Source organism: Phascolarctos cinereus, unplaced genomic scaffold, assembly GCF_003287225.1.
Source record: "Phascolarctos cinereus isolate Bilbo 61053 unplaced genomic scaffold, phaCin_HiC Scaffold_2;HRSCAF=192, whole genome shotgun sequence".
In the NCBI taxonomy this organism is placed as follows: domain Eukaryota; kingdom Metazoa; phylum Chordata; class Mammalia; order Diprotodontia; family Phascolarctidae; genus Phascolarctos; species Phascolarctos cinereus.
Genome location: NW_027555625.1, coordinates 23,580,616 through 23,592,845, shown reverse-complemented (window position 1 = coordinate 23,592,845; position 12,230 = coordinate 23,580,616). Strand labels below are relative to the sequence as shown.

Genomic DNA, 12,230 nt, shown 5'->3' with positions numbered 1-12,230 from the left:
CTGTAAAATAAGCTGAAGAAGGAAATGGTGAACCACTACAGTATCTTTACCCCAAAAATTCCAAATGGGGTCATGAAAAATTGGGCACAACTGAGCAGCAAGTTAGGGAGGGAGGGCAGCTCTGCGTCAGAACAACAGAGGAAGGCACCTGGATTCTCCAGGCTATAACTTCCTTCCTTGAGGAGGGACATGCAGGGAAGTGGAGGCAGAGTCTGTTGGCCAGACCAAGCCTCCAGTCCTTCCCTCAGGGGCTCAGTTCAGTGCTAGACCAAAGCCAGGCTACGCTGGCATGTGACTTGAGCCAGACACTTTGCCCCCTCCTTACCCCAGCAGCCTCAAATGTTCCTGGGGCTGGAGGTGATGCTGGGACAGAGCCAGGGGCCAGGCAGGGCGTCCCAGGAAGCCAGACTGTGTGCTCCTCGTCCCCTGGATAAAAGGCCCAGAGAACAGGGCCCCTCAGCCTCCTGCCACTCCTGGACCCAGGCCCTGCACACTGTAGGGTGTTTCTTAGACTGTCTTCTCCTCTACCCCCAGTCACTTTGTATTCCCTGTGCAGATGTTGTATCTTCCCATAGAGTGTAAACTCCCTGGGGTCAGGATCTGTCTCACTTTTGCCTTTGTGTGTTGCTTCATACAGTGCCTAGCACATGGAGACAGAGATAAGGATTAGGCTTTGGTTTTAAATAGTGTAGGGGAGCTTCCAGGGAGGAAATCTTGCCACCAAGGCGGGTGAGAGCCTTCTCTGCAATTTATAATCTCAGGGAGCCATAGAGTATGGAGAAAGTACATGACCTATTCAGGACTATGCAGCCAGGATGTGTGATTTGAACCCAGATCTTCATGACTTTGAGGCCAGTTCTCTATCCATTACACCACAATGCCTCTCAGTGGCACACACTGGGCATTTAATAAATGCATGTTGATTGACTGAGGGGTACCAGGTACTCTTCTATGCCAGGCCTTCCACCTGTGAGCCTCTGGAGGTGGTGGTGGTGGAGAGAGCAGTTGTACATATGTATGTTGTGGGTGTCTCCCCTTTGGATGTCTCCATAGGACCTGGGATTTGGAGGGTGAGAGATTGGGGAAAGGGGTGTATGGGGCAGGGTCATGGGAGAGACATCATTATAATAATTCATGTTTTTTTAAGCCTTTTGAGGTTAACAAAGCCCTTGCTCTGTGAGGGAGGTAGTATAGATATCCTTCTCCGCATTTTACAGATGAGAAGAGTAAGGCTCGGAGAGGTTAATTGACTTGCCCAGGATCAAAGAGGCAAGATTAGAACCCATACCCCGACTCTAAGTTCAGTCTTGTTTGCACTCTGCCCTAATGTTTCTTATAGCTCCAGGCATGGGTCCCAACCTTTGTGTCTTGCCCCCCTGCTCCATTCCCTACACTCCCCTTCTTTTCTGGAACTTTCTTGGGGAAAAAGGAAGCCTCAGACTTGGAAGGAAGGGGATTTTACTTTTCCCTCATTTTATCTTTGTTACTTGTATGTTCTCTGCCCGCTGCCTTCTCCCTCCAAGGACAGCAGGTATCCTGGTATGCCTGAGGGAGACCTGGTCTAGAGGACACCTTCCCATCTTCTCCATCTGGATGGTACAGATAGGGAAGGAAACAACAGACCGACAGACAGACCACATCAACAGGCCGATGTTGACTCTGGGCACTGAGACACCTGGATCCCACCTCTGACACCCACTAGCTGTGGGATGGTGCCTTGGTTTCCTCATCAGTCCATTAGCAGGCATTTATGAAGTCCTCGTTCTGCTCCAGCCTTTCAGGAAGTTTGCAGTCTAGCTCGGGGAGACAACATGTAGAGATGTACATTTATAAGACACAGGGAGAGGGACTGGACTTTTGATTTCGTTGGTAGAGGGAATTCCTGCATAAGGAAACTCCCTTTTTTCAATGCGGGTTGGCACCCTCTGTGCAGCTTAGAGTCTTAGAGAGTTAACCAGAGCACTGAGAGGGTGCCCAGGATGTGTCAGAGGGACATTTGATCCCAGATCTTCTTGGCTTCAAGTCCAGCACCCTGTCCGCTACTTAAATAAGGAGATGGGGGAGGCCCTAGTGACTGGGGAAAGTCAGAAAACATCTCCTGTCAAAGGCATCCTTGGAGCTGAGTTGTGAAGGGAGTCATGGATTCTATTGGTGGAGGTGAGGAGGGAGTGCATTCCAGGCACGGGGTACAGTCTGGGCAAAGACCCAGAGGTGGGAGATATGGGATAGTGAGCATGAGAACACTAAGAGAGCCAGTTTGGCTAGACCACAGAGCATGCAAAGTGTAGTAATGTGTAATAATGATGGAAAGGCAAGTTGGTCCTAGTAGGGACAGCATAGTTTTTATTGCTGTTGTCTGTCCTTTGTTCTTGAAGAGGACATGACAGTGGGAGGGAACAGGGGAACACCAATCGATCATATGGTATTGCATCCATTTCACAGATGTTTTACATCTTCCTTTCTTCTTCCTTCCTTTCCCTGCAGCACAGAAAGGCAGAGTCGGAAGGTGAGGGATGGGAATACGCCTCTCTCTTTGGCTGGAAGTTTCACCTGGAATATCGAAAGACAGATGCCTTCCGTCGCCGCCGATGGCGCCGTCGCATGGAGCCCCTGGAGCAGACTGGGGCTGCTGCTGTCTTTGCCCTGGAAGGAGCCCTGGTAGGTGGGCAGATCCGAGGTGGGATGGAAAGGAGCTCTATGGGAAGAGCACAGCTTCATACCACAGGAAGGGAAAATGGACTACCCTTAAGTAGGAGCCCAGAGAAAGTGCAGTTATATATATTTCTTGTTGTTATTCAGTCGTTTTCAGTCCTGTCTTACTCTTCATGACCCCATTTGGAATTTTCTTGGCAAAGATACTGGACTGGTTTGCCATTTCCTTCTCCAGCTCATGTGACAGATGAGGAAACTGAGGCAAGTAGGGTTAAGTGACTTGCCCAAGGTCACACAGCTAGTAAGTGTCTGAGGCCAGATTTGAATTCGGGAAGATGAGTCTTCCCAACTCCGGACTCAGTGCTCTATCCACCATCTAGTCCAACTTAGACACCAACTAGTCGTTTCTAGAGGAGAAAAATGAGGACCAGAGATGGGAATGAAATTATTAATTATCATCAACGACATATACTTGGAAAGCACTTTAAGGTTTGTAAAACGACAGCCCCATGAGGTGGCTTGTATAATTATTATCACTGTTTTACAGATGTGGAAAGTGAGTCTAGGGTTAAGTAACTCATCCCTTTTCACATAGTAGCAAGGATCTGGGATTTGAACTCACGGATTACAGTAGGTCCAGTGTTTTCACCCCTTGGGAAATGAAAATAGATGGGGGGTTGGCAGGGACCTTAGAACACAGAATGTCAGAGCTGGGAGGGATCTTAGAATGTGGAATGTCAGACCTGAGAAGGACTTGAGAAGCCTAGAATGTTGGAGAGAGAAGAATCAGAGCATGGATTATAAGAGCTGAAGGGCACCTTAGAGGTGACAGATGAGGAAACTGAGGTTCAAAGGTGACACGATTTGCTGAAGGTCACACAGGTAATAAGTAGAAGAGATAGGAGTTGAAACTGTTTTAATTAAAATGTTTTCAAAGGTTAGATCTTGCAATCTTGCCCAGGCTGGAAGTTCCAGGGCTCAGTGGGTCCCAATCTGATTGCCACAGGAGACTTCAATTACCTAGGAACCTCTCCTTGAACTCTGACTTAAGGAGACAGTGCACGTATTCATGGAACGCAGTCACAAGTAAGGACAGAGTGAAGAAAGGCCCTTTCCAAACCAAACAGACTAAACTTCCCAGAGGCTCAGAATGTGGAACGATCAGTCAAATGGGTTTTCTGAGATGGGCCTCTCTGCAAACTTTGTGACTTCAGCCAAGTCACTCGACCCCTCAAAGTGTCAGCTCTAGAGCAGGGCTGGAGTACATTTGATCTCCAAATGTCGGGATGGAAAAGTAGTTTGAAACGTGAAAAAAGATGCTGAGGAAGGTCAAGGACTGGACTTTGTGGCCTAAGTGTTCTGGACTAAGAATCATTGAACCTGGGTTCAAGTCTTTGCTCTGCTACTATTTCTTGTGACCTTGGGCAGTCACATTCCGGCTCTGTGCCTCAGTTTCCTCTTCTGTAATATGAGGTGGTGATGAGATGCCCTCTTGGTTCTGACATTCCCTATTCTAAGGCTCCTCCCAGGTCTGACATTCCTTGTTCTGAGGCCCTTCCAAGCTCTGACATTCTCTGTTCTAAAATCCCTCCCAGCTCTGACTTTCTATGAAGTTATGAATTGTCCAGATTTGTTATCCAGAATTATTATGGCTACTCCCCCCCCCCATCTTTTGATGGGACATTGATTGCTAATACGGGCCTTTGTCATGGCTCTGAGACTCTGGACAAAACTCGCAGACTAAAGGAAGGCCCATTTTAGTCATTAGACTAGACTTACTCAGGCATGAAAGTCTGTAGTGGGGAGACCTTTAAGTAAGATTTTCAACCAGGTTAAAATTGAAATGTTTTCTGGGTAAGTATCAATTAACCCCACATCCTATTCCTCACTCCCACCCACAATTCTCTAAATTTTCTGGATAATTAAGTTTGATTAGTAAACTCTTTGGCTAATGTCCAACCTCTGGCTGACATAGACAAAGACTGGCTGATAGATCAGAATTTGAAACACACATGTACACACACACACACACACACACACACACACACACACACACACACACACAATTATTTTTGCATTGGCCCTAAGAAGAGTTAGCAGCCTTCAGCCCTATCATTAAACAAATGTTCTTTGACAAGCTCATACTTACAGACATTCATCACTCAGTTCACTAGTGAATAAACATTTATTAAGCACCAACTGGGTGCCAAGCCCTGTGCTCAGTGCTGAAAAGACCAAGCAAGGCCATGGCTCCCGTCCTGGAGGAGTTCACGGTCAATTGGAATAGTAAATTGTTTCTGTACCACTTGAAAGTCTCTGAGGCATGTTGCTTGTGTTACTTTATCCTCACCACAACCCTGTAAAAAAGTGGGTACTGTAATTATTGCCATTTTGCAGATGAGGAAACTGAGGCTGTGAGAGGGTTAGTGACTTGCCTGGGCCAGGGGACAGATATTGGGTCCTAGTTATAGATCTGGAAGGAATCTCAGAGGCTGTCTGGTATAACCCTCTCATTTTACAGATGAGGAAACTGAGGCCCAGACAGAGTCAGTGATTTACCCTAGGTCACAGAGGTAGCGAATAGCAGATGGTCTGTGTAAACTCGCATGACTAGAGAGGGCTGGATGGCATTGGGCCAACAGGCCAGTTTGTCTGGGATGTGAAGTGGGTGAAGGATGAGTGGTGTGGCATAAGTGGGGAAAACAGGTGCGAGTTAGACTGTGGAGGTCCTCCAATGCTTGGCTGAGGAGGTTATGGCCATGGTGTTCAGTTGTTTCAGTCATGTTGGCTTCTCCATGATGCCATTTTGGGGTTTTCTTGATGAAGATACTAGAGGGGTTTGCCATTTCCTTCTCCAGCTCATTTTACAGAGGAGGAAACTCAGGCAAACAGGGCTCAGTGACTTGCCCAGGGTCACACAGCTAGTAAATGTCTGAGGCTAGATTTGAACTCAGATCTTCTTGACTCCAGGCCTAGCACTGGAGGATAGCTTGAGGGGGCCAGAAATGTAGGGACCGGAAGCAGAGAGAAGAGTTAGGAAGCACTCTATTGGAAAAACTCAAGTGAGAGCTGATAAGGGTCTGAACTCAAGTGGGGGCCATAGGAATGGAATGAAGGGGGTTCTTGATTTGTTCTGGATGATCACTCACCCCCTGCTCAGTTTGGGGGTGAAGCCTGGGATGTTTCTCAGACAATCCACTCACAGGGGTGTGTGTGCAGTCCTGCATGTATTGGAGGCCAGGGGAGAGCGATCTGACCTATTTCCTTTTTCCACTGTTGTGGTCCTGGCTTACCTCTGCTGTATCTTATCCCCGTCTTGTCCCCTGGTGACCACCATCCCTTACCAGCTCCCCCCACTGTCCCTCAGGGAGACCCCGGTCTGATGGGGGAGACTGGAGAAGGGCCTTGGCCTCCAGACCCGTGGTGCCCCGGGGCCCTTTGTGTCTGCTTCCCGCTTTCCCCTTCCCCGGCACGTAGTCCTCTCTCGCAGTGCAGGAGCTCTGGGGCCTGGCCTTTCCTGTCCCCCTGTGAAGACAGCTCCTTGGAAGCAGACCCTGTCTGGTAATTAACACATGCAGCCTCAGCCCTCTCCCCGCTCCCATCCCCACCCTATTGGCTCCTTTCACAGAGCAGGAGGCCTTGGCTCCCAGCCTTGGGCCAACGGTAATTGTCTGCAGTCTCCATCCCGAGCATTATTTTATTTGAGTATTATTCTTTTTCCAGCTAATATCCTGGCGTTCCCAAAGACACCGGGTTTCATAATCTTCCTGGCATTCCCAGAGAACCTGGGAGTGGAACACAAAGCCGCTATTATAGCAAATTGCCTCTCTCCTCCTCCTCCCCTCCACACCCCTCCTCGGCCTCCTGCTCCCATCCAGCTGCCCCTCTGCTTGACATGCAGGGCTCCCTGGGAAAGTCAAAGCAAGTGACTGCGCTGGATGAGCTCACGGAATTAGACTGTCTCCCTTGGCTCAGGCCGGCTCCTATGCCCTTGGATTTTTCCAGAGTCCATCCTCTTCTCTTGGCCCATTTGTCTTGGGAGGGATGGCTCAGAATAGCTTTTTGAGGCGCTCGGGGCTTGGGCAAGGAGAGGAGGGGAGGTGCTGGTGGGGAGCCCGTCTTCCCAGGAGCACTTATGGGGAAGCCCGAGCCAGAGCCCTCAGCAACACCCCTGCCTTCTCCTGGGCCTTCTGCCCACCTAGGAACACAGTCCTGCTGGGTGGAACAGAGGACTTGATTGAGCGAAGGCAGAGAACCGGTGGCTAAGATCGCTGATTGAGGGAACCTGGCTCTCTCCTCTCCACCCTCAGTCATCCCCAAGAAACCCCAGATTAGATGTCAGAGGGATCCCAGCCCAAGAGCTGAAAGAGACCTCTGAGGCAAAACCCCTCATTCTCCAAGTGAAGTGACTTGTCCAGGGTCACCTGGCTTGTAAGTGGCCCTCCCTGGAGGAGAAGTCTGCTCTGCCTAGAGGAAATGGACCACAGGGAGACTATGGCCCTTGACTTTGGGGTGGCCTTGGGCTGTTGATAGAAACAAGCCTTGGCCTCTGGAGCCCCTAGTCTGCTAAGTAATCTAATACCTGTTTTCTGGGACTCAAGTCATGGTGGGAAAAACTTGTTGCCCTTAGGAAGTCTTTGGTCTGCTTTGCTCCTTGCCTCTCCCCTCTTCCATATCTCCCTGCCAAGGTGGCAGCCTCCCGGTGTTCAGCTTGCTGCCCCCTCCCCAACTGCAACTGAGTTGAGGTTACTTCCTCTGGGCAGGAAAATTGATGGCTATGGCTCTGGGTTCCGCTGTGCCCCAAACTAGCCTCGGGAGACTTTGTCTTGCTTCTGTTAAAAAGGCGTTCACCGTCCCTTCTGGGGTAGGGCCTAAGCAAGGTCACACTTGATTGTTTGGGGTCTATGAGGAGGCACTGAGGACCGGGGTCCAGCACGAAGGCAGAGCCTTGTCCCCAACTCTGGCTCACCCAGCCCTCAAAGCTTTTGTTTTCCTGGGGAGATTGCATTGGACCTGCCCAGCAGGCAGTGGCCTCGGGCTAAGCTGGATGAGAACTGGTAGAAAGGAGAGAAAAGGAGTTAGGGAGGAGTCTGCTCTGGGGTCAGTGTTGGAATTTCAGGCCTTAAGCACCCCCCTTCCCCCATTTAATCTGAGCTAAACTGTAGTGAGGTGGTGGAGCCTCAAAGCACCTGCTAACGTCCCCAAGGAAGGGCTGGGCTTGGCGCCAGAGCCTGGTGTGTGTGTGTGTGTGTGTGTGTGTGTGTGTGTGTGTGTACGCAGATGTGCCCCTATGTGCCCAGAAAGGTTTATGTGAAATATGTGTGTACATTTGGGGGTGTGTGTATGTGTGTGCCTGAATTGTATGTGCATACTTGTGTACACTATTTGTGAGAACTGAGTGCACATTTATATATGTGAATTTTATTTTGTTCATTTATTTTTTGGGCAAATCCTTCTGCTGTCTGGGCCTTGGTTTCCTCATCTGTAAAAGGGACAGCATTAGGCTAGGTGGCCTCTGAGGTCCCTTCCAGCTCTCTGTATCTGTGCTTCTCTGATCCTCCTTCAGTCTGCCATCTGTCATCTTAGCAGCTGCTCTGAGGCTCCATGTCCTCACTTTTTTTAAACAATTGACTTCCAAATTCTTCCCTTCTCTCTAGCCCCTTCCCCATGCGTTGAGAAGGCAAACAATATGATATCCATTATACGTGTAAAGTCATGGAAAGCATGTTTCCATATTAGCAAAAAGAAAAGTGCAAAAAGTTTGCTTCATTCTGCACTCAAAGTTCATCAATTCTTTCTCTGGAGATGCTTATCATTTTTCATCCTTCAAAATTGTCATAAATCATTATATTGCTGAGGACAGCTAAGTCATTGTACAATATTGCTTTTGCTGTGTACAATGTTCTCCTGGTTCTGTTCATTTCACTTTGTATCAGTTCATGTAAATCTTTCCAAGTTTTTCTGAAACCATCCTGCTTGTCATTTCTTATAGCACAATAGTATATTCCATGTATCATATACCACACCTTGTTTAGCCATTCCCCAATGGATGGACATCCTGTCGATTTCCAAATTTTTGCTACCACAAAAAGAGCTGCCATAGATATTTTGTACAGATAGGTCTTTTTCCTTTTCTTTAATCTCTTTGGGATCCAGACCTAGTACAGGTTTTTCTGGGTCAAAGGGTATGCACAATTTTATAGCCCTTTGGATGTAGTTCCAAATTGCTCTCCAGAATGGTTGGATCAATTCACAACTCCACCAACAGTATATTAGTATTCCAGTTTCCCCACATCTTCTCCAACACTTGTAATTTTTCTTTTCTGTCATTTTAGCCAATTTGATGGGTGTGAAGTGGTATCTCAGAGTTGTTTTAATTTGCCTTTCTCCAATCAGTAGTAATATAGAGCATTTTTTCATGTGACTATTGATAGCTTTGATTTCTTTGGAAAATTCCCTGTTTGTAGACTTTGCCTGTCCTCACTTTTTCATGGTTGGCTCCCTGCTGCTGGCTCCCTCCTCTCAAGACCTCAGTTCCACCCAGCAGCCTGTGTTCACAGGTGGGCAGGGGGCCTGGCAGAAGAGCAGGGCTGTTGGAGAGGGCTCTGGCTTCTGCTGTCCCCTAAGTGCCGCTGGGAGCACAGGTCCTTCCCGGGGTGCAGAGAAGGGCCCCCTCCCAAATCATGTTGAAAGCTGAGATCCCCTCCTCTTCCCTGCTGCTTCTTGTCTGTTGCCTGCTACGTTCCTTTTGCAGCCCTGTCCCAGAACTAGGATTTTCCCATGGATATCACCACTCACCAGCCTTTCCTAGACCACGGGAACCTCTCTCCTGCCTCTGGAAACTCTGGCTAAACACGGCTGTCCTTTTGTTTGAATCCTTAACGTTGGCTTTTCTGTTTCCTTTTATGCCAGAGTATTAGTGGAATGACTAGGAGATGAGAGGCAGTGAGATCCATCAGACCGTAGCCTTCCTGGTGGCAGAGGCTGGGTTTTCCCTACCAGATCAGTGGCTCCCTGATGGCGTGGGCTGTGCTTCTCCCATATGAGTGTAGGCTTCCAGAGGACAATGGCTGTTTTTCTCCCATCAGATAAGATGCAGGCCATGCCTCCATCCTCCCTATGTCTATCCTCTATTCGGGAGTCTAGTCTATATTTTTTTAACAGGAACATAGGATGAGGAGATAGAGAGTGGGCACCTGGGGCAGGGGGCAGACACACATCGATACATCATTATCGTTATCGTTATAGCTAATGTTTATATAGCGCTGACTGTATGCCAGGCCTTGGGCTTCATGCTTTATAGTTATTATCTTATTTAACCCAAACAACAATGCTATTGTTATCCCTGAGGAAACTGAGGCAAACAGAGGTTAAGTGACTCGCCCAGGGTCACACAGCTAGTAAGTGTTTGAGGCTGAATTTTAACTCAGGTCTTCCTGACTCCAAGTCCCGTGCACCACCTAGCCACCCCTACATCCACATACCTAAATACACACCCACATATACGTGTATATATATATGTATATGTGTATGCACATACATACATGTTCATAGGTGCTCGCACATGTAATTCCAGCATATCCACACAGGCACACACACCAACCCACAGGACTGTAGCATGCAGTTTCTCTGCATGACCCTGCACTCTGCCCCTCTTTTCCCCGGCTTCTGCTTTTGATCCCCATGGGCTGGGGTTCCATATTCCATTCCCCCTGCCCCACCACTGACCCTGCCATCATTCTCTACCACAGGCTTAGCAGGGAGCGGGCAGGGAAACTTGTGGTTGTGGCCAGGGCCGGGTTGGGGTGAGGGACAGTGTCCAGAGGCCTCAGCCCAGAACTTAACAAAGTTAGGAGCACTGAGGCAGCTTCTATTGGGTCTGCACTTGCAGAATGGGGGTCTTTGCTTTTTTTTTTCTTCTTCTCTGAAAACAAAAGCCAACACAACCAGAAAGGGAGTCATCCTTGGTGAAGGTGACCCCCCCCAGGAGGCCCCAGAGGCCACTGCCTCAGGGCAGGGAGGATCTGGGGCCCAGGCTCTTCCACATTCCCTCTGTGTCCACAAAGACTCTGGGACTGCAGAGGTTGTTGTCGCCTTGCCCACCTCACACTCTGGTTAGAAAGGAAGGCCTTCTCTAGAGGGTCCAGCGGGCCTGGGAGAGGCAGGAGGGCTAAGCATAGGATAAAGTGCCACTCTGTACTGAGTGCCGGGATGGCAGAACTGAGCAGGCAAGGCAGGGCCTGCCCCAGGACAGCACTGAGAGGGGAGCTTGGAAGTGGAAGGAAGCTGGGGGCGGGGAAGGGAAGGCCCAGTCATCTGAGGCATGAGTGAAGGGAATGGAGCCAGGAGAGCCGAGTTTCAGTGTCTCAGGTGGGAAGGGGGAGGGCCAGGAGGAGGAAGAGCCTGGAGAATCAGTGGAGGCGTGGTTCTCTTTGAATCCCCAACTTCTTTCCCAGCCCAGCTCCAAGGCCCCCCTCCACCCCTGCACGTGGACACGTGTCCCTCTTAGCCTGAGCCTCAGCCTGGGGACGAGAGCTGGGTCCCGTCTGGTGGACGTGGCCGAACAACGTACCTCTGCTGTTCTCTCTCTCTTCCTCTCAAAATGCCCTCACATTTCTGTGGCCCCTCAGGGGATCGTAAGCTTTTTGTGGACAGGAGTATTTCCTGTTTGTCGTTGTACCCTCAGCACTCAGCACTGTCTTGCTCATAGGAGGCACTTAATACACGGGTCAGGATGGGTCTCTCACAATGGACACAAGTGAAAACCTTTGATGAGGAAGGAGTCGAGGTGGGGGAGGAGGCGGGGGCCACCTCCAGGGGACTGCTTCGGTTTATGGAACTGGGAGCACTTTTGCAACATGTCCTGGGGTCTGTCCATGGTTATTGACAGCGCTTAGTACATAGTAGGGGCTTAATAAATGCCTGTGGATTGATTGACTGTTGGTTACCACACACTGCCCCCCTGAGTCTGTCCTGAATCTAGATCCCCTCTCTTTGTATCCACTTTGGGATCCTGTGGGTCACAGAGCTGGGCCACAATATTACCCTTCACCTAAAGGTACCACTGGGAAGAGGCGATTCCTCCCAGGAAAAATGGTGCCCAACTAGACTCTGTGACATTTTTCCTTTTCCTGTTCATTCATGCATTCATTTGTTCCCTTTTTTGTACCAGGCCAGGGTCACAGATACAAAAACAGAATGATCTTTTCCCTTAAGGGGTTTACATGCTTGTACCAAAACCCTATAAGCCACTGTCACGGCCATCTGGGGGAAGTGCCCTCCACATCCACGAGTCTCTGCCCACTTGAGTGACCACTGAGAAAGCAAGAGAGCTAAAACCCCACTAGGGTCATCATGGTCAAGCAAAACAAACCCTCAGGCTGGCCACGTCCAAACACCACGTCTCCATCTACGCTCTGATATAGACCCATGGTTTCATGGCAAGTCTCCCAATGCAAGTCAATAGCTTCTTTACCACTTAGAGTTATCTAAAACACTGGGAGGTTTCAGTGACCTGTCCAGGGTCCCAGAGAGTGTGTCTCAGGTGGGGCTTAAACCCAGGTCTCCCTGCCTCTGGG

At 49.4% G+C, this 12,230-nt stretch overlaps 1 protein-coding gene across 11 annotated transcripts in view; it reads left to right on the top strand.

Moving 5' to 3' along the window:
* Positions 1–12,230, top strand: part of DYSF (dysferlin) — a 257,583-nt gene that overhangs the window by 150,039 nt on the left and 95,314 nt on the right. For all 11 annotated transcript variants that reach the window (XM_021001176.2, XM_078149256.1, XM_021001178.2 and 8 more), the window contains one exon: positions 2,485–2,658. In XM_021001176.2, the coding sequence (XP_020856835.1) occupies positions 2,485–2,658 (174 nt within the window). The remainder of the gene's footprint in view (positions 1–2,484; positions 2,659–12,230) is intronic.